A 19,925-nucleotide genomic window follows, 5' to 3' on the forward strand; every position below is an offset into this window, starting at 1 on the left:
GGAGCGGCGACGCGCATGCGCAAAGCCGCGGGGCGGGCGGGCGCGCTCACGCCGAGGGGGCGGGGCCAAAGCCGGAGCCCCGGCGCGTGCGCGGGACGTACCACACCGGGGGCTGGAGGGGGCGGGCGGAGGACGGCCGGGCCCGGGCTCCCCCCGTGCCCGGAGTGCGCGGGGCCCGCAATCCCCGCTCCCCTCGGGACACGCCCCCCCCCCCCCCACCTCAGCAGACGCTCACCAGCGGCAAAAGCTTCCAGATTTAATAGCAAACTGTACAAAAAGTATAAAACCGAAATGCGGGTGCTGCACCTCGCTGGGGAGACAAAGAAGGGGGCACAGGGAGGAGGAGGAGGAAGTGGGGGGCACATCCCGCCCTTCCCCTACTTGAGGTCCATGAAGCGAATGTCCATGATGAGCAGGAAGTTCTTGGGGAGGGGGCGTGGAGCCGGGGACAGCACGGTGAAGACCTGGCGCTCCAGGTCCACGCCGGTGACCACGATGAAGCCTGCCACGCTGGTCTCGGAGATGTTGTCGTCGGGGCTGTCGGCAGTGCTGACGCTCAGCAAGTGGTGCACCATGTCCCGCCCCGGTGTCACCGGCACCAGCTTCAGCTGGTTGTCCTCCTGTGACATTCCCAGCGGCAGGCACGAGTCCGGGATGGTGGGCGCGCCCACCTTGTAGATCTTGACGTCAGAGAACTTGACGTCAAAGGCGTGGGGGTAGAAGCAGCCGCGGAAGCCGTAGAAGTACTCGCGGATACGCTCGTCCCGGCATTCCCGGCGGAAGTCTTTGGAGCGCTCCACCACGCCGCCGGACTTGGGCAGCAGCACGGTGCGCACAAAGTGGGGCAGGTCCCGCTTGAGCTCGTTGTAGAGGCGCTCCTGGTCCAGCACCACCACCACGTCCACCTCGAAGGCAGAAGCAGCGTGCACCAGCGCCTGGTAGCCCGAGCTCTTGACCCAGCCGCAGGTGTTGATGACGCAGCCGCTCACCGACGCCCGCCGGTTCACCTCGCAGCGCTGGTTGAAGACGTCGGCCAGGCACGACGTGATCTGCGGGAGGAGGGGTCACACAGAGGCACCAGTGTCCCCACGCTCTCCCCAGCCATGTCCCCAGCTCCTCCAGAACCCTCAAGGCCTCAATTCTGGGTGGCCACCCAGGGCAAAATTGTGGAACTGTAGAGTGGTTGGGGTTGGAATAGACCTTAAACACCATCCAGTTCCCTATGCCAGGGATGTCTTCCACCAGCCCAGGCTCCTCCAAGCCCCATCCAACCTGGCCTTGGACACTTCCAGGGATGGGGCATCCACAGCCTCTCTAGGCAACCCTGAAGGGCCTCAGCATCCTCACAATAAAGCAATTTCCTCCCAATATCCAGCCTAAATTTCTCCTCTCACCTGACTCTGTGAACCCGTTCCACCCCATCCTGTCGCTCCAGATCCTGACAAGAATCCCTCTCCAGTTTCCCTGTAGCCCCTTAGGATGGAAAAGGCTGCTCTGAGGTCACTGCACAAACTTTCCTCCTCCAGGCTGAACTGCTTCACCTCTCCCAGCCTGTCTCCGTAGGGGAGGTGCTCCAGTTCCCTTAATCGACTTCGTGCCCTCCTCTGGGCTCCCTTCCCACCCTGATCCGATAGCTGGGAAGGGGTGCACGAGGCTGCAGCTGCTTTTAAAACGTGTTGTGCTGCCTCCAAACAGCAGCAGCGGGAGCACCCCGGGGATTCAGAGACCGCCTGGGGTTACTCTGGGGTCAGATCCAACCCGGGGCGAGCCCCCCGTGCTCACCTTGTTGTACAGCTTGATGTTGGTGCCGGGCGTGGTGGAGCCGAAGTGGTAGACGAGGGGGGCCTGCAGGGAGAAGCCCTCCTCCACGTCGGCCGGGCGTTCGATGTACAGAGCGCCCATGGTGCCGGGGATGGACACCGAGCCCTGCCCCACGTCCAGCTCCACGAATGTGGGCCGGCGGCCCAAGCGAACGGCGTAGTTGAGCAGCAGGCGGCACACGGTGGTCTTGCCCACGTCGGTGGGCCCCACCACCATGACGCGGGGCCCGCGCTCGTCCTCCCGCTCGGCCTGGCGCCGCATCTGCTCCAGCGCCGTGTGCGTGTTCAGGTACAGCAGCATCGGCGTGTCCCGCGACACGTAGGCCACCTCGGTGCGGCCGCTGAGCTGCACGGTACAGCCGTGCCACGTGAACACGGCCACCTTGGCGCCCGCGTCGAACGTGAACTTCTTGTTGCGGGTGAGCTCGGTGCCGAACACCTCGGCCATGCCGGTCAGCAGCTCCAGCTGCACCGTCTGCGCCGCCTCCACCTCGAACCGCAGCTCCGTCTCCCGCTCCAGCTCGAACTTGGCCACCTGCTTCTTCTCTTCGCCGCCATCGTCCGCCATGACGGTGACGCCGGGGTCCCCGGGCCGGTGCCCCCCGCCCGCCGCCGCGGCGACGGAAGTGACGTCAAAGCGGCGCGCCGAGAGCAGCTGCTGGCCTGGATCACGTGGTATGCCTGGTTCACGGGGGGCGTGTCCTGTCCCGTTCCTGCGTCTCGTTTACATCTCATTTGCATATCGCCCGCAGTCCCTCCTCTAGTTTGCATCTCATTACAATGGGGCTCCCCCTCTCCCCCTCCAACCCTCAGGATGAGTCCTGGGCTCGTTTGCATGACGTTCGCGTGACATTTACACGCAGTCCCGCGCGCCTGATTTACATCTCACAGGGGGGACACGGGGGACACAAGGGGACACGGGGGCCCGGAGGGACAGGGTAGCCACGGGGACATGGTGGGGACATGATGGACCGGGATGTGCTCCGGTGGCAGCAGCTTATCCCCGGTGGCCGGGCTGACGTCGGAGGGCCGGGCGGTGACGTCACGGCGGCGGTGGCTGCGGGTGACGTCACGGCCGCGGGATGAGTCACGGTACCGTGATGCGGCTCCCGGGCACGCAGGGCCCCCCCGCGCCCGCCCCGGGGACAGCGGCGACAGCGGCAGCGGCGGCAGCGGGGACAGCGGCGGGCGGTGAGCGGCCCCCGGGAACCCACGGAACTCGGTACCCCCCCATCTGTCCCCCAGAGAGCCCCAAAGCCCCACCGAGCCCCGCGTCGTGTCCTCCAGCGCTCCTGACATTGCCCCCCCAGGGCGATACCCCTGTCCTCCTTCACCGCAAATATCCCCCCACCAGCAGCGTCTCGCCTCCCGGGGACCCCCGTCACCCTTCCCGGGAGACACAATCCACTCCTTGGGACCCCCTCATCGCACCTTGGAACTCTCATCAACCCCCCGTGAGGACTCCCATCATCTCCCCGTCGGGACTCCCGTCGTCCTTCCTCCGGTTCCCTATTCCCCCCCCACGCCTGGTACTCGCGCTTTTCTCCCTCAGGACCCCCATCATCTCCCCGGGGACCCCCACCCCAAAGGGACTCCCAGACGCTTAGAGAAGAGACCCCAGACCCAGCTTGGGACGCCCCCAGCCTCTCCAGTCCCTCGGGGCCCCCCCGCTCTCCCGCTGTCCCCGCTGCCCGTCACTCCTGCCATGAACCGCCCGCTCTCAGCCGGCCCAGGACGTGGAGCGCCACTCCTGGGAGACTGAGGAGGGGGTCTTCCCTCACCGCCCCCCTCCCCCTTCGCAGGCCGCCCCCCTTTTCCACCTCCTTCTGCCGGGGGGCCCCGGCGGAGCCCCCCGAGCCCGGCCGGGCGGGACGGCGGCTCTGGGCGCGCTGCTGCGCTGCTTCCCCTGCGGGCGGCTGTGCGGGGGCTGCGCGGTGCCCCCCCGGGCGCTCCCCCCGGCCCCCCCGCCCCCGGCCCGCCGCCGCCTGCCCCCGGCCGCCCGCCTGCCCCCGCGCACCTTCCGCAGTTACCTGCCGCGCTCCCACCGCACCTACAGCTGCGTCCACTGCCGGGCGCACCTGGCCCGCCACGAGGAGCTCATCTCCAAGGTGCCACCGCCACCCCCGGGCTGGGTGGGGACTGGCCCTCGCCTGCTGGGACAGTGGGAGTCCCCCTTGCCGTGACCCCGGGGGGGTCCCGGGACAGCGGGTGTCCCTTCGCCGTGTCCCCAGCGTGTTGAGCTTCTCCCCCACGGTGCCCCTGGCGCGGCAAGTGTGCCCCTGTGGTGTCCCCCGGGGCGGTGAGTGCTCCCCCTGCGGTGTCCCGAGATGAGGACATTCCCATTCCTGGATGGCCAGCATCGCCTCAAGGCGGGAAGCATCCACCCCCCCCACCCCCCACGGCGTGGTGACCAGTACGGTGCTCCCCTAGAGGTGACCGTGTCCCCCTCAGTGTCCCCAAGTCGGCAGGTGTCCCCCTGCGGTGTCCCCAGGCTGGTGCGCTGCTCGGTGGCAGTGCAGCGGGATGAGAGTGGGACATGGAGGGAGGGGTGCCGGGGGCCCTGGGGGACCCACCAGTGACACTCGCCGTGTCCCCGCAGTCCTTCCAGGGCAGCCACGGCCGTGCCTACCTGTTCAACTCCGTGTGAGTACTGGGGGGCACCGGGGATGGCAGAGGCCAGGGGAAGCCCCGGGGGTCCCGGGGGGTCCCCGGGCTGGGTGTGCCGAGCCTGTGGGACACTCTATTCTCGGTACAGGGTGAACGTGGGGTGCGGCCCGGCTGAGCAGCGGCTGCTGCTGACGGGGCTGCACTCGGTGGCCGACATCTTCTGCCAGAGCTGCAAGACCACCCTGGGCTGGAAATACGTGAGTGCCCCTAGCTGGGACCCCCCACCTGCTGCAGGCACTGCCCGGGGACCCCAACCCCTTCCATGGGCACCCCTGGTCACGCCAATCCCTTCCGTGGTCACACAAATCCCTGTCTGGGCATCCCAACTCCTTCCATGGGCACCCCCGGGCACACCAAACCTGTGCTGGTGACACCCCCAAGCCCTGGGGAGGGCAGCGCCCATCGGGGCATGTGGGGGCTGACACTGTGTCCCCCCCACCCAGGAGCAGGCGTTCGAGAGCAGCCAAAAGTACAAGGAGGGGAAGTTCATCATCGAAATGTCGCACATGGTGAAGGAAAACGGCTGGGACTGACGCGGAGGTGCAGCTGGGACTGGGGGGCACGTGGGGGAGCGCTGGGTGACCCCCTCTTTGGCACTTTCCCTGTGCCCCCGGTGCCCCCTGGGTGGCACCAGCCGCGGGGTTGCTGGGCTTTTCTAGGGCAATAAAGGCTTTTTTTGTAGGAAGGTGCTGGTTGTCACCTGTCCCCGGCACTACTACCACCCCTGGCTCACCCTGACACACAGCCTGGCACAGAATGGGGGTCCCTGGTGTCCCCAGCCTGCCCCTTCCCCTCACACGCAGGAGGCGGGAGGTGGTTGGTGCGTTTATTGGGACCCCGAGCTAGCGGGTAAAGTGAGGCACGGGATGAGCAGGGACCCTCTGGTGCCCTGGGGAGGCGGGGAGTGTGAAGGGTGAGGAGATGGGAAGGGAGAGAGGAAGGGAGGAGAAGAGAGGAGAGGAAGGAGGGACAAGGAATGCAGAGGGAGGGAGGGAGGGAAGGAGGGAGAGAGGAAAGGGGTAAAGGAGAGAGGGAAGGATGGAAGCAGGGAGAGGAGGAGGCAGGGATGGAGGGAGGAGGGAGAGGAGGAGGCGGGAGGGAAGGATGGAGGGATGGGAGGAGGGACGACAGGGATAGGAGGGGCAGAGTCAGGGCTGGGGGTCGCTGAGACGGCCCATGAAGACGGGGAAGTCGCCGGTGTCGTGCCAGAGGACGAAGAGGAAGGGGCGCAGGGCCTCCAGCACCGGGGCCGAGCGCGCCACCGAGGTGGCCATGGCAGCCGCCGCCTCCGCGCCGGCCTCGTCCAGTGCCAGCACCGCCCGGTGCAGCGCCGTGTCCACCGCGGCCGGGCCCCGCGCCAGCCCGCACAGCTCCGCGTCCAGGAACAGCCCGAAGTCTGCGGCACCGGCCTCAGCATCACTCCCGCGGCATTCCGGGACACCGGGGACACGGGCACAGAAGGGATCCAGAGGGGCAGGGACATGGAGACGCAGGGACACAAGGGACAGTAGGGATAGAGGAGGCACCGGGACACAACGGGGACACTGGGGGGAGCCAGGGGACGCTCAGGGATATGGAGAACACCGGGGAGATGGGGGATATTTGGGCCGCTGGGAACATGAGAGACACCAGGGATAATTTGGGGACACTGGGATATAAGGGGATATTAGGGGCAATGGGGGGAGCAGGGCACATCCGGGGCACTGGGGACATGGGTGACACCAGGGACACGGGAGTGCGGGGGGACTCAGCGGAAACCAAAGGTAAGGGGATACGAGGGACATTGTGACCTTTGGGGACCCTGGGGAAAGTGACGCCCAGGGGAGGGACCCGTGACATCCTGCAGGGAGTAACGTCACCGCACAGGGACTGATGTGACCCAGCAGCCCACCCAGCCCCTGTGGTGCCACCAGAGGTGTCCTTACCCATGCCGTGGACCACAGCCACCACGTCCAGGGCGAGGTCGAGGCGTATGCGGGGCAGGGACAGCGCGGTGGCCCGCGGCGGGGTGCGGACCGCCCGCCGTAGCAGCGCCAGGAAGGTCGTGGGGTCCAGCGCCCGTTCCAGGGTCTCCAGAGGCTCCAGGGGCCCCCGTGGCATCATCACCACGAGGCTCAGCCCCCCACTCAGCTCCAGCCGCCCCACCTGTGGGGCAGACCCCCACCTAAGGGCCACTCCGGGGACCTCATGGACCGGCACCCCCACAGTGCCACCAGGGAGGTGCCAGCCTGGCATCCCTCAAAGTCCCAGGGGAGCGAGGTCACAGCCTGTGCCCCTTTCAGTGCCAAGGGAGTGACATCAGCCTGGCATCCTCCTCGAGTGCCGCAGGAGTTATGTCACAGCCTGGCGTTCCTCCTTAGTGCCACTGGAGTGACATCATGCCCCAGCAGTGACCCCCCCGGACCCCCAGCACCTGGTGTCCGGTCCCGGCCAAGGGGTACCTGGACCTGCAGGCGGGAGTCGGAGAAGGAGGCCACCGGGTACTTGGCGCTGGTCATGGTGGGCACCTTGCGCGGGGGGTGCCCGGGCCGCAGGAAGGGCAGCGGCACCGTCTTCTTGCGGTCCAGCGGCGTTCGCCAGGCGGCTGTGGGGACACGGCACCGCGGCTGGGGGGCGGGGGGCACCGGGGGGCCACACGGGCCGGCCTCAGCCCATCGCCCCATGCCCGGAGGATGCCCGGAGGGTGGCGGGGCCGTACCGCGCAGGTGGACGGCGCTGAGCAGCAGCAGGCTGGGCTCGGGGGGCAGCGCGGACAGCAGCGAGGGCAGCAGCCCCTTGCTGGCCTCCCGCACCCAGGCGTTGATGCGCTGCAGGTCCAGGCTCTCGTTGCCGCTCAGGGCGTTCGGGCGGGCGCCGTAGAAGCGCAGGGAGTCGTTGAGGAAGCGGGTCCGGACGTGCAGCTCTGTGGGGCGGCACGGTCCCGGTGTCAGTCCGGGTGCTCAGCCGGCAGAGGAGCCCCACCGGCACCCGCCTCACCTGGGTCATGAAAGATCTGGGCGGCCGAGAAGAGGCCTGGCGCGCTGGCCAGCTGCTGCAGGGCGCCGTGCACGCAGTCCAGCCCCTGTGGGTACGCCAGGAGGGCGGCCAGACGCTCCCGGGTGTCTCCGCGGGCGCCTGCGGGCACGGGGGAAGCTCAGCGAAGTGGCCCGGCAGGGACAGCGGTGACACGGCGGTGCCGGTGCCCGCGGGCAGCCCCTCACCCAGCAGCAGGTGCGAGAGCCCCACGGCGACGTTGATGGGGGAGAAGAGCAGGTTGGCGTCGGGCTGGGCAGCCTCTGCCATGTGCTGGTAGAAGCGGAGGGCAAAGGTGACCAGAGCCTCGGCCACGGCAGCCCGCTGCTCCCCCGTGGGCTCCCCGCAGGTGTCGGTGGGCTCCTCGTCCCCAGGGCACGGCAGGGCGCTGGTGCCAGGCGTGGGCACTGCCGCGGTCCCATTGGCTGCCGTGTCCAGCTCCTCCGGTGCTTCCTCAGGCGCTGTGGGGCTGGGGGCATCTGTGACACCCCAGCCAGGCTCCCCGGCGTGGGCGCTGGGGGTGGGCAGGGCAGGGGTCCCCACGTCCCGCGAGGGAGCCGGAGTACGAGCAGGGGGCTCAGGCGGTGTCGGGGTCTCTGTGAGCAGCGCCATCCAGCTCGGAGAGGGCTCCAGAGTGAGCACCTGGGCACAGGGACTTGTGTGAGGGGGCATGGGGCACCCGGGGGGGGACTCAGGTAAGGGGGTATAGAGGGGTGTCGGGCACGGGGAGCCCGTGTGCCTGGGCCACACTTACCGGGGTGACAGCCACCGTGGCTGTGGCCACCAGCCATGCCAGAGGCAGCCAGAACGTCTTGGTGGGCATGCTGGCGGGAAGGCACAGGTCAAGGGCAGGACAGACACCCAGCACCCCCACCCTGGCACCCTGCACTTCCCGTATCCCCACCCCGTGCAGCCCCATCCCGGGGTGTCCCCACTCTGTCCCCCAGCGGGGGACCGGCTGTGGGGATGGAAGGGGGCAGCACCCCGGGCCCACCTGGGTGCCCGGCGGGTCGATCCCTGCGTGTCCAGCGGGCGCCGGGGGATCTGGCCAGGTCCGACCCTGCCTGGTTAAAAATTAAGGAGGTTCCCGTAAATCAGCCGGGACACGGCCCGTAATGCGGGGGCAGCTGTGGGGGACGGGCAGGGGGGTGCGGAGGCAGCCGGGATGCGGTCTCGGTTTGCTCCCGTCAGGCACCGTCTGCGCGGTGCTTTCTGTCACCCACCGCCCCTGGGACCCCCGGGGTGACGGGGGTCGCCGGTCGCCCCAGGCCCATCTGTCCCCACCCACGCGTGCCGGAGGCGCGGCCGGAGAACCTCGCCCCGCCCTCTCAGAGGCGTGACCCCACGGAGCCCATCCCCGTGGCACCGGGCGCTGATCACCATGGCCGGGCGCATCGCCAAGGTGGGCACCGGGACAGGACCAGGACTCCGGCGCCGCTGCGGTACCGGCGCGGGGGTCCTGGTGTTCGCACCGGACCGAGGGGGAGCCGTGCTCGCGGTGCGGGGGTGCCGGTACCGGGGTGGAAAAGGAGGTTCTGGGGAGTGTTAGTGCCAGTGCGGGGATACCGGGGTGCGGCAGAGGCGCTGCTGGAGGGCGTTAGTGCCCGGTGAGGGGGTCCCGGTACCGGGGATAGGCAGTGCTGAGGGTGTCAGTGCCGATGCAGGGGTCCCGGTACCGGGGATAGGCAGTGTTGGGGGATGTCATTGCCGGTGCGGGGGTTCCGGTACCGGGGATGGGCAGTGCTGGGGGTGTCCCGGTGCCGGGGTGCGAGGGAAGCAGTACCGGGGTGGAGGGTCTCCGGTGCGGGAGTGACAAATATCCCTGCACGTTTCAGTTTCGTTTCCCCGGCGGGGCGGCCCCTCCCAGGGGTGTGTCCAGACTGCCGGCCCCGTCCCTAAAGGTGTGCCCGGTAATTAAACCCTGCCTATTAAGGCGCGGCCCCCGGGTGACCCCGCCCAGGGGCGTGCTCCGGGTGGAGGATTGACCTATGGAGGGGTCGCTCGGGACACACCTCCGCCCTAAAGCGGCGAGTCCCGAACGGCCCCGCCTACACCTGCCCCACCCCTTGCCCGCAGGAGCTGGAGGAGGCTCGGCGCTGGGAGGGGGCCCGCGACGTGCGGCCGCTGGACGGGAACGTGCGGCGCTGGGGCGGTCTCCTGCTGCCCGTGCGTGGGGAGAGGACACGGGAGGACGTGGGGGGGCTGCGGGGAGTCCTGGGGAGCGGGGGCTGTGGGGGTCCCCTGCGCATGGGGGACATGCGGGCTTGTAGGAAGGATGTGACCCTTGGGACCGGGGCCGTCTGACTGAGTGACGGTTCCTCTCGGGACGGAACTGAGGGTCTCTCTGCGCGTCCTGGGCTGGGGACACTGGGTGGATGTTCCCCTCCTGAGGGGCTCGGGCTGGCACGGGGGAATCTCTACGGGGGGCACTGGAAGGAGAGGCCTCCTTCCCCCCGACGGACGCTGTGGCAGAAGGGGCTGAGGTGCCCCCCCCATATCCTGGCAGAACAACCCCCCATACAACACGGGCTCCTTCCGCTTCGAGCTGATTTTCTCCCCCAATCACCCGCTGGAGCCCCCCTGCGCCACCCTCCGCACTCCCATCTACCACCCCAGCGTGGACCTCGAGGGCCGCGTCTGCCAGCCCCTCACCTCCCACATGCACTGGGAGCCCACCACCCGTGCCATCCAAGGTGGGTACCGTGAGAACAGGGGCACAGTGCTGGGGGTTCCCCCTCTGACCCCCCTGCTCTGGCAGTGCTCCAGGACCTGCTGCTGCAGCTGGACAGCCCAGACCCCCAGCGGGTGCTGCGGCCGGACCTGGCCCGGGAGCTGCAGGAGCGCCCCGAGGACTTCTGGCGCCGGGCAGAGGAACACACCCGGCTCCACGCCGAGCCGCGCCCCGACACCCATACATAAGGCAAAAAATTCCCTCCATCACCTGCTCTGGCTCTGTGGTGCCTTACTGGGAGAGTGGGGGGCTCCAGGAATTGCTGCCCCCCACCCAAGTGCCAGCCCTGGGGGGTGTCACCTTCTTGGTGGCAGAGCCAAGGCTGTGCCCCAGCCTGGTGACAATGCCCAGACACTCACTTGGTGCCAGCATTACTCCCTCCAGAGACGAGGCCACCACCGCCTGGCACCATGAACTTTACTGCTGGGCGACAGAGCAGGGGACAAAGAGGGGGATGGCACAGGTGGGGGGCTGTGGGGGACCCTCTCAGCGCTTCTTGGTCTTCACGAGCCCCTTGGCCACGAGGCAGCGGTACAGCTCCTGCACGTACGTGTACACACACTTGGCGTCGGGCACCGGCAGCCGCACCATGTCCTCCACCTCCAGCAGCGGGGCACAGCCCGCCCGCTCCCTACGGGAAGGGACAGAGCGGTCATCGGGGCCGGGGCTGGCCGGGGGGACCCAGGGGCCGGGGCTGCGATCACGCACTCGGCAGTGGCGAAGGCCAGGGCGAAGTTCTCCCGGCGGGCGTTGGGCCCCAGGGCAGCAAAGTCAAAGGCGTCGGGGAAGAAGCTGTGCAGGAGGGCGCAGAAGGCCAGGCCGCTGCCCCAGCTCCCAGAGAAGTTCTGCACATCCACGTGCTGTGCAGGTGGGGGAGTCAGGCTATCCCTGGACCCCCCACCGGACCCTCACACTGCCCCCCGCCTGCACTCACCGCGTACCCACGGGTGCGGGCGCGGCACCACTCCAGCAGCATCGTCTTGACCGTGGCGGCCCCCCCTGAGCGCCGCAGGTGTGGGGCTGGGCCCTTGGCAGCCCTGGGGGGACCTGGGCTGTGGGTTTCCTACACCCCACCGTCCCTCAAAGGGACCCCCCAGCCCCTCCGTGACCCCACTGCCCTGTGGCTCTGGGCCCCCAATGCCCCACTGCCCCATGGTCACACAGCCCCACCTGCCCTATGGACCCCCATTTCTCCCTGTACCCCTCATTGCCCCATGTCCCCCAGTACCACCATTGCCCCACAGACCCCCAATTCCCCTATGACCCCACTGCCCTGTGCCCCCCAACACCCCCACTGTCACAGTCCCTGCCACACCCCCAATTTCCCCTGTACCTCCCATTGCCTCATGGCCTTCAAACACCACCACCACTGCTCCATGACCCATCCCACTGTCCCTGGCTTTCCTATAGCGCCCCTCGTGTCCCCCATTCCCTTAATGCCCCTCCTGTCCCTCACCCCCGTGTCCCCCATGGGGTCAGGCCCCCCTCACCCTCCAAATTTCTCCAGGATGGCGCTGCGCCCCTGTGCCCGGGATCCCACTCGTGGCCGTCCCCCAGCCCCCTCCAGCTTCAGCCTCTGTCCCGCTGAACCGGGGGCTGCCTTGTCCCGTGCCCCCCTCTCTGGAGCACCCCTGCAGGCACACACGGGTGGGACAGCCATGAGCAGGGAGCTATGGGGTGCCATCCCTGCGGTGGGGTACTGTGGGGACACACCTCTTGCTGCCCCCCGTGTCCTCGGTGGTGCCAGCTGCAAAGAGAGAGGAGGGGTCAGAGGGCTGGAAGAGAGCACCCACACCCCCTGGGCACCCCTGGGGGCTCAAGGTCCTGTCCCGTGGGGAGGATGGACACTGTGGGACAGCAGTGACCCCAGAACTCTCGGGTGCCATCGGCCAAATGGCTCTTACCTGTGGGGGACGCTGGAGATGCTGGGGACATAGGGGATGTGGGGGACATAGGGGATGTGGGGGACATAGGGGACGTTGGGGACATAGGGGATGTGGGGGACATGGGGGATGTGGGAGATGTGGGGGATGTGGGGCTGGTGGCCCCGTCTGGGGACGAGCAGGGAGGGAATTCAGGCCACAGCTCGTCGTCGTCGTCCTGAAGCCAAGTGGGCTCCTGTAAGCAACAGGCAGGGTGGCACTGCCAGCACGGGCAGTGTCACTCACACAATGTCCCTGGCACTGTCATCCTGGCTCTGGCACTCTCACCCCGCCCCAGTAAAGCCACCCATTTCCCCATCCAAACCGCAGCTGCCCTCCCCACCGCCTCCTGCCCCGACTGTGCCACCGCCTCCCTTCCTCACCTGTCGGCGCCGGGTGTTGCCCGCTGCTGCCGGTGCCGCTTCTCCCCCGGTACCCTCCTCGGCACCCCCTCCGGTGCCCCCGGCTGTCCCTGGCTCGGCATTGCCACCACCTTCCCCGGCCTCCCCGGCATCGCCCCCGGCACCCCTGGGTGCTTCTGCCCCGCCATCCCCGGCAGCCTCTCCCCCCGCGCACCCCCCTTCACCCCCCGTATCCTCCCCTTCACCCCTCATGTCCTTCCCTTCACCCTTCGTGTCCTTCCCTTCACCCCCATCGCCCCCCGCTTCCCGAGCTCCCTCCCCACCCTGGGGAGTCGCCGCCTCCCCGCTGCCCTGCCCCGGCCCCGCGGCGGGGTCAGGGGGGGTGTCCGGGGTGGGGCTACCCCGGGTGGGGGTGCGGGGAGTCGGGGTGCCAGGGGTCGGGGTGCCAGGGGTGGGGGTGTCCGGGGTCGGGGTGCCAGGGGTGGGGGTGCCAGGGGTGGGGGTGTCCGGGGTGGGGGTGCTCGCGGTGGGGGTTTCCGAAGTGCGGGTGTCCGAAGTGGAGGTGTCCGAGGTGGGGGTGTCCGAGGTGGGGGTTTCAGCATCTCCCAGAGCTTCCATATTGCTGCGGTCACTGCTGCAGGGACACAGGGCTGTCACTGGGGAGTCCTCCGATGACGCCGTGAGCTTGCCCGTGACCCCCATAGCCCCCCAGCCCGGCTAACTCCCCTCCTTCCCCTGTGCCCATGGCATTCCCACGTTGGGCACCCCAGTTGCCCCACCCTGGCTCCCCCATACCCCATCCCAACACCGCAACAGCACAGCCCGGTCCTTTCGTGTTTTCCTGTAGCCCCCAAGCCCCAAACCAACCCTCCCATTGCCCTCCCGCCCCACTTCGCTCCCCCCCAATGCCCCGTATCAGCACCCCTGTGCCCCTTCCTGCCCCCATGTCCCCTCCCGACCACACATATCCCACCCCGGCCCCGCCTGTCTTCTCCCGGCCCTCCAGTGCCCACTGCCGGCCCCCTATGACCCCTTCCCGGTCTCCCTTGCCTCCCTCCGGTTCTCCTCCCCGGTGCCCTCCAGCCCGCACCCTCCCGACCGCTCCCCGTTCCACCCGTGCCCTCCTGAGCTCCCGGAGCCCCTCGCCCCGTACCCTCCGGCTGCTCCTGCTCCGCCGGCCCTGCTGCGCCCCAGCCCCCCCGCCCGCTGCTATTTTTACGCGGCGGGGGCAGGTGCCGCCTTCACTCACCGCCCACCCGCGGGGCACGCGTGGGGCCGGGCCGGACACCCGGCCATGGCTGGGGAGGGGGACAGCGGCGACACCCCAAAGCAGCTCACGGGGGCAAGACCGAACCCGTGCCGTGCGACCCGGTGGACACGGGGGACACGGACACCCTGGGCAGGGACAGGGAGACTTGGGGGTCGCAGGCACACGGGCGAGGAACACAGACTCGGGGGTGTACGGGGGACACGGGGGACGTGGGGAACACGGGCAGGGCGGGAGGAACAGATTCCCGGGGGGCAATGGGGAACACAGGCACGTGGGGACACAGGTCACACGGGGACAGCCCGGGCGGGACGGCGGAACACAGCAGGACCCAGGGAGACGAGGAACAGGGGACACAGAGGCGGAGACCGGGAGGGAGGGGACCCGAAGCCCCCCAACCATGCCCGGGTGAGGTCCCGGCCTTGGCCACGCCCCCTCCGGTCTGATCACGCCCCTTTCCGATGACCACGCCCCCTGCGGGGCAAAGGCCGGACAGAGCGCGCGCTCTGCCGCTCCCCTCCCCGCCGCTCGGCCGCCGCCACGCCCCTTCCGTCGAGCCAATCAGCGACACAGGCGCACTCCTGGTTCCGCCTTCAGCTGCACACGATTGGTCGGTTCCGGTGGGGGGGCGGGGCCACTGCGCGGGTGGGCGGAAGCGCGGCGCCCACGTGGTTCCTGTAGGGAGCCGCCGCCGGGTCCCGAACCGAGCGGGACCGCGGAGATCCAGCGGGGCGGATCCGAGCGGGGTCGGGCCCAGAGGGACCGTGATCGGGACCGGGACCGAGCGGGACAGGTGCTGGCCGCCATGGATCCGCTGCGGGCTCAGCAGCTGGCGGCCGAGCTGGAGGTTGAGATGATGGCCGACATGTACAATCGGTGCGGCCCGCCGGGGGGAGCATCGGGGCTCTTGGGGTACCGGGGCGTGTCCGTGGCTTGGGGGACACTAGTGGCTGTCAGAGGCACTGGGAGACCCTGGGGTGCTGGGGTTGTAGGGGAGTGCGGGGGGTCCTAGGAAACACCCGGGAAATGTGGGGGGGAACCGGAGATGCTTGAGGATAGGGGACGGTGGGGGGGTCCTAGGGGTGCCCGGGTAACGATGACGGGGGATACTGGGCTTGTTGGGGTGCAGAGGCCGGGCTCTCGGTCGGTGATGATGAGGGTACAGGTGGTGGGGTGCAAGGACTGGGGGTGGCGGGGATGGCGATAACGGGGGGGTGCTGAGGTGCGGGGCTGTCTCTCGGGGGTGCTGATGGCGGGGTATAGGAGATGTTTGGGTGCGGGGTCGGGATCCCGGGGGTGTCGACGGCGGGGTACAGGGTGTGCTGAGGTGCAGGGCCGGCTCCCGGGTGGTGCGGGACTCAGGTGCGGTGGCGATGCGTGCAGGATGACCCAGGCGTGCCACCGCAAGTGCGTCCCCCCGCACTACAAGGAGTCGGAGCTGTCCAAAGGGGAATGCGTGTGCCTGGACCGCTGCGTGGCCAAGTACCTGGAGGTGCACGAGCGGATGGGCAAGAAGCTGACAGAGCTGTCCCTGCAGGACGAGGAGCTGCTCAAACGAATGCAGCAGGGCACCGGCAGCGCCTGAGCCCCCACCCCGCACCCCAATAAACCTGGGGCATCTGCTGTGCCCCCCTCACCCCCCAAACCCACCCTGTGGCCGTGTGTTGGGGTACGTGGTGCCTTTGGTTGCTGCTGGGAGCCCCCCTTGCTGTCCTCAGCTGCCACGTGCCGTGTCCTTGTGGGGGGCACCTCTGGGTGCCCCCCCGGCTGGGCCCAGCCCGTGTAATCCCCCGGATTAGGCAGAGCTGGGCTGAGCCCCTTGTAATCCCCAGTGGGATGGGACAGGGCTCAGCCCCTCCCTGTCTGTGTGTGCTGGGGCTCACCAGAGGGGACAGCTGGGGCTCCCGGCACAGGGACACAGCCCCAGAGGGACAGGGCACAGGGACACTCCCAGGACACTCAGCCCCGGCTGAGGATACACAGAGGGGACCATGTGGGGACAACCCAGGGACACCTCTGCTTGGGCAAAGACCACGTGGGGACAGCCAGAGACCACAGGGGAGGGGTCATGGGGACACCCACATGGGGACAGTCCACACAGGGATGGACACCCCCACACACTCCCGGGGGCAGTTGGAGGGGACATGGGGGGAACACGGACACCCAGAGAGTTACACCTGCTGCGGGACACCCCACGCTGTGTGTGAGGGACACATGCCGAAGGGCAGCCTAGGGGTGACACACAGCCAGAGGGACCGAGGGTAGGAGGTGGGCCGTGTCCCTGCGCCCACAGCCCCGCAGCGTCTGCTCCATCTGTGCGCTAGCGCCTGCGGGAAGTGGGTCAGGCTGTGCAGGGCGCGGGGGTGGCTCCACATCCCGCGGCTCCCGTGACACCCGCCAGCACCCTGCGAGGGGTGCGGGGTGTCGGCGTCACGGGAGCCTGCGTGTCACCGGCCCCGCGTGTCACCGGCCCCGCGTGTCACCGTCGCGGTGGCAGTGGGTGTGTGGCACGTGTCGGGGGGTGCGTGTGGCCGCGCTCCCCTCGCGGGGTGTCCATCCGTCCCCCCCCACAGCTCCCTGCACGCCTCGCTGCCCTGCCACCCGCCGCTCCCATCAATATTTCAGGAGCAGCAGGCGGTGACCTGGAACGGCAGTGGCCCACCCACAGCAGCCAGGCCCCGCTCTCCCAAAATAAGACCATTTTTAATAAATAATTTCCCACCTTTTGGTTCCTGTTGGGGGTTTTTCCCGCTCAGGATGGGAGGGGAACCCCTTCTGCATCCTGCAGCCCCCACCCACCGGCTGTTCCCCACAGTTCTTGAGGCCTCCCCCGGGGAAAAGGGGGGCACGGGCACCCCGAGGAGCCGGGACCTCCCTGGGGCGCCGAGGGGGGCTCAGAGTCGGGGCAGGATCAGAGCCAGCAGGGGCAGGAGGACGGGGGGCCGGTGGGGCGCGGCGGCGGCCATGGGGGCACAGGGGTCGTGGGGGCAGCTGGCGTCCTCTGGGGGCCCGCGGGAGTCACGGGACGGGGGGGGCGGCCGGGGCTGGGGACCCCGCAGGTCGTGGGGGGGCAGCCCGTCGCGGGAGGAGGCGGAGGGCGGTGCGGCCGGGAGGGCCCGGGGGCGCCCCAGCGCCCGCCCCGGGGTGCCCATCACCGCCACCCCGTTGCCACCGCCGCCGTTGCCATCTTCCATCTCCTCCTCGTCGTCGTCGTCCTCGGGGCAGGCGTCGAAGTCTCGGGGGCGGAGGTGGCGCAGGTCGGTGCCGCGGCGGTGCGGAGGGCTGGCGCACGGCACCGGGGAGCTGGAGACACGCGTGCGGCGGAACCAGGCCCACAGCGGGCGCGCACGGCAGTCGCAGGCCCAGGGGTTGGCGTTGAGGCGCAGGAACTGAAGCGAGGGCAGGGCAGCCAGCGGGTCCCCAGGCAGGGCCACCAGGCTGTTGTTGAACAGGTAGAGGATGGTGAGACGCGCCAGCCCCCCGAAGGCGCGGCGGTGGATGGCTGCCAGCCGGTTGGCGTGCAGCAGCAGGCGGTCCAGGCTCGACAGCCCCCGGAAGACGCCCTCCGACAGCGCCCGCAGCCGGTTGCCGTGCAGGAAGAGGTGGCTCAGGTTAGCCAGGTCGGCAAAGAGGTCGTCCTGCGAGGAATGGAAGAGGGGTGGGTGTGGGGTGGGGGCCCACCCGGGCGCTGTTCTGTGGCCCTGCCTGGTGGGCATCACCTGGACAGCCACTGCTGTGGGCCCCACAGAGCCCTGCCATGGGTCCTAGTCCTGCCAGCATCACCCGTCACCCCCTCCCGTGTCCCTACTCCACGAGCATCATGCAGCACCTTGCCCCATGTCACTGCCGTGCCTGTGTCACCCACGGTCCTGCCCCACGGCCATCACCCTGCTCCCTCAGCATCTCCTGCCCCGCATTCCGGCCCCATCGCTATCACCCTGTCCCACATCCTGTCTCCATGGGGTGTCACCCATCACCCTGCCCGGTCCCACCTCTGTGCCCTGGAGGCATCGCCCACCACCCCACCTCACCCACCTGGAGGTAGAGCAGCCCGTTCTCCTGCAGGTAGAGGTACTGGAGGCTGTGGAGGCCGCGGAAGATGCCGCTGGGCAGGCTGGCCAGCCGGCACCGGTACAGGTGCAGGGCCTGGAGGCGGTGGAGGCCGTGGAAGGTGTCGGGGGCCAGGACGCGGAGGTGCGGGTTGTCACCCAGGTCGAGCTCCTCCAGGGCGGGCAGGTGGCGGAAGGTGCCCGGCTGGATGGAGGAGATGTTGTTGGAGTAGAGCCAGAGGGTGACGGTGCTGGGCCCGAAGGTGCCCGCCCGCAGCGCCCCGATGACGTTGTTCTGCAGGAAGAGGCGGCGGGCGCCGGGCGGGAGCCCCGCGGGCACCGAGGAGAAGTTGTTGGCCTGGCAGCTGACGGTGGGCGGCGAGACGTAGCAGGTGCAGAGCGCGGGGCAGGCGGGAGCCCCGCCGGGCACCCACACCAGCGCCGCCAGCAGCAGCAGGGCCGCCGGGCGCCCGCCTGAGGGCACAGCGGGGCGTCAGCGCGGGGCACCGCGCGTCCCCGACCCCCGCGACCCCGACCCCCGCCCCCCGCAGCCCCCCGAGCCTCCCGGGGCCGTGCCCACCCGCCTGGCCGTGGCACTCCAGGAACGCCCCATGGGCACCTCTCGGAGCCTCCCGGGGCCGTGCCCACCCCATCAACACACGGTTCCTTAGGAGAGTCCCAAGGTCCGATCATTCCATAGGGTTGGGCACCCCAAGGAGGCCCCCGGGACCGTACCTACCCTTAGGGCCATGGTTCCCCAGGAAAACCCCAAGGTCATGACAACCCTCTAGGGCTGGGCGCTCTCAAAAGCACTCCAAAGCCACACCAGCTCCGTAGGGCCATGGTTCCCCAGGAGAACGCCAAGGTCATCACCACCCCGTAGGGCTGGGCACCCCGAGGTAGGGGACTGTGCCCACCCATGGGGCCATGGCCCCCAGAGGGCCATGCCTCTCCAGGGACCCCCCAAGGCCGTGCCCATCCACACGGCTATGGTCCCCTAGAAGATCCCTAGGGCCACAGTCCCCCAGGAGAATTCCAAGGTCATGACCACCCAGTAGCACCGAGCACCCTTTGCAGCCCCCAGGCCCACATCAGGCCATAGGACTCTACTCCCCAGAGACCCCCCCAGGGCTATGCTGCTGCACAGCACCGAGGCTGGGCACCCCAAAAAATGGCTGTCCACCTGCGACCTCCTGGGACTGTTCCTACCACTGGGGCCATGCTCCCCAGGGACCCCCAAAGCTCCCCGACCCCCCCTGCCGTGGCCACACTCCTGCGGGACCGTGCCTGCCCCATAGTCCACCAGAATCCCTCACAGGGTCACAGACCCCTGGGACCCCTCTCACCCCAGTCTTGGTGGGGTGGGGGTCCGTGCCCCCTCCCCAAACGGGGCGGTGCCACGTGCGCGCATGCCGCGGCCACGTGTGGGGCGGGGCACGCGTGGGCGCGGGCTGACGACACGCGCTGCCGCTCCGGGTGTTCAGCATCCCCCCCTTTCCAACCCCCCCCCCCCACCCGTGTCCATCCCCCCCCTCAGGCTGCAACCCGAGAGCTTCATCCATAATTCAGCCCGGCGGCCTGGATCCACGCCCGGGGATGCGTGGATGCGCCCAGTCGCCGCGACCGGGGGAGGGGAGAGGAAGGAGGGGGGCGGTGGGACCCTCCGGTGCACCGGAGGTCACACCGGAGATGCACCGAGGGGTCCCACCGCCCCCTTCCCTCCCTTCCCCTCTGCCGGTGCTCCACGAGTTGGGGGGGTACCCACCCCCCAGCCACCCACGGAGGCGTCCGGCGCATCTGCTCAGCGCCGCCCCCCTCCCCCGGCGCCCCGTGCCGGCGTGCGCCCCCCACCCGCGTCCCATCTGTCACTCCCCCACGCCGCGGGCTGCCTCAGTTGGGAGCTGAAGCCCCCGGTTCTCAGCTTCCCCCCCCCCCGGGTGCCAAATCCCCCCACCCCGGTACTTGCGGGTACCCCACCGACCCGCGGCACCCACCCGCGGGGTGACCCGGGCACTCCCGACTCCACGGCAGTGCCCACATTGTGAACCGTGGGGCGTCCCCACGCCGGGCTGGGAGTCCAGGGGTGGCACCGCAT

The 19,925-nt window shown here is 69.3% G+C and overlaps 6 protein-coding genes across 9 annotated transcripts; 2 read left to right on the forward strand and 4 right to left on the reverse strand.

Moving 5' to 3' along the window:
• Positions 1–242: 242 nt before the first annotated feature.
• Positions 243–3,006, reverse strand: CLP1 (cleavage factor polyribonucleotide kinase subunit 1). The gene is made up of 2 exons (XM_005528996.3): positions 1,783–3,006; positions 243–1,049 (listed from the first exon to the last, which is right to left on the reverse strand). The coding sequence occupies exons 1-2, from the start codon at positions 2,386–2,388 to the stop codon at positions 378–380; spliced, it is 1,278 nt and encodes a 425-aa protein (XP_005529053.1). The 5' UTR covers positions 2,389–3,006; the 3' UTR covers positions 243–377.
• A 2,293-nt stretch (positions 3,007–5,299) lies between these two features.
• On the reverse strand, positions 5,300–9,382 carry SERPING1 (serpin family G member 1). 3 transcript variants are annotated; one of them, XM_088057662.1, is made up of 9 exons: positions 9,283–9,382; positions 8,494–8,563; positions 8,254–8,323; positions 7,688–8,141; positions 7,464–7,601; positions 7,186–7,389; positions 6,929–7,071; positions 6,413–6,632; positions 5,300–5,883 (listed from the first exon to the last, which is right to left on the reverse strand). In XM_088057662.1, the coding sequence occupies exons 3-9, from the start codon at positions 8,320–8,322 to the stop codon at positions 5,636–5,638; spliced, it is 1,476 nt and encodes a 491-aa protein (XP_087913788.1). In that variant the 5' UTR covers position 8,323; positions 8,494–8,563; positions 9,283–9,382; the 3' UTR covers positions 5,300–5,635. The 3 variants fall into 3 exon arrangements, with proteins under 3 accessions (XP_087913788.1, XP_005529171.2, XP_087913789.1); XM_005529114.3 differs by having other exon boundaries at positions 9,228–9,316; XM_088057663.1 differs by having other exon boundaries at positions 8,494–8,559; positions 9,283–9,301.
• On the forward strand, positions 8,575–10,424 carry LOC102114071 (ubiquitin-conjugating enzyme E2 L5-like). The gene is made up of 4 exons (XM_088057664.1): positions 8,575–8,901; positions 9,576–9,665; positions 10,006–10,192; positions 10,258–10,424. The coding sequence occupies exons 1-4, from the start codon at positions 8,881–8,883 to the stop codon at positions 10,416–10,418; spliced, it is 459 nt and encodes a 152-aa protein (XP_087913790.1). The 5' UTR covers positions 8,575–8,880; the 3' UTR covers positions 10,419–10,424.
• Positions 10,425–10,638: 214 nt separating this feature from the next.
• Positions 10,639–14,161, reverse strand: SMTNL1 (smoothelin like 1). 2 transcript variants are annotated; one of them, XM_088057969.1, is made up of 8 exons: positions 13,764–14,161; positions 12,536–13,148; positions 12,135–12,348; positions 11,944–11,977; positions 11,721–11,861; positions 11,165–11,267; positions 10,939–11,090; positions 10,639–10,861 (listed from the first exon to the last, which is right to left on the reverse strand). In XM_088057969.1, exons 1-8 carry the CDS (start codon positions 13,808–13,810, stop codon positions 10,717–10,719), a joined length of 1,449 nt encoding a protein of 482 aa, XP_087914095.1. In that variant the 5' UTR covers positions 13,811–14,161; the 3' UTR covers positions 10,639–10,716. The 2 variants fall into 2 exon arrangements, with proteins under 2 accessions (XP_087914095.1, XP_087914096.1); XM_088057970.1 differs by having other exon boundaries at positions 13,668–13,772.
• A 273-nt stretch (positions 14,162–14,434) lies between these two features.
• On the forward strand, positions 14,435–15,426 carry TIMM10 (translocase of inner mitochondrial membrane 10). Its single transcript, XM_005528994.3, has 2 exons — positions 14,435–14,657; positions 15,165–15,426. The coding sequence occupies exons 1-2, from the start codon at positions 14,587–14,589 to the stop codon at positions 15,364–15,366; spliced, it is 273 nt and encodes a 90-aa protein (XP_005529051.1). The 5' UTR covers positions 14,435–14,586; the 3' UTR covers positions 15,367–15,426.
• A 1,249-nt stretch (positions 15,427–16,675) lies between these two features.
• Positions 16,676–19,925, reverse strand: RTN4RL2 (reticulon 4 receptor like 2). The gene is made up of 3 exons (XM_088057436.1): positions 19,793–19,925; positions 17,817–18,304; positions 16,676–17,419 (listed from the first exon to the last, which is right to left on the reverse strand). The coding sequence occupies exons 1-3, from the start codon at positions 19,923–19,925 to the stop codon at positions 16,676–16,678; spliced, it is 1,365 nt and encodes a 454-aa protein (XP_087913562.1).

This window comes from Pseudopodoces humilis, chromosome 7 (assembly GCF_049639895.1).
Source record: "Pseudopodoces humilis isolate 2021_Gansu_Grassland_sample_001 chromosome 7, ASM4963989v1, whole genome shotgun sequence".
NCBI lineage: Eukaryota > Metazoa > Chordata > Aves > Passeriformes > Paridae > Pseudopodoces > Pseudopodoces humilis.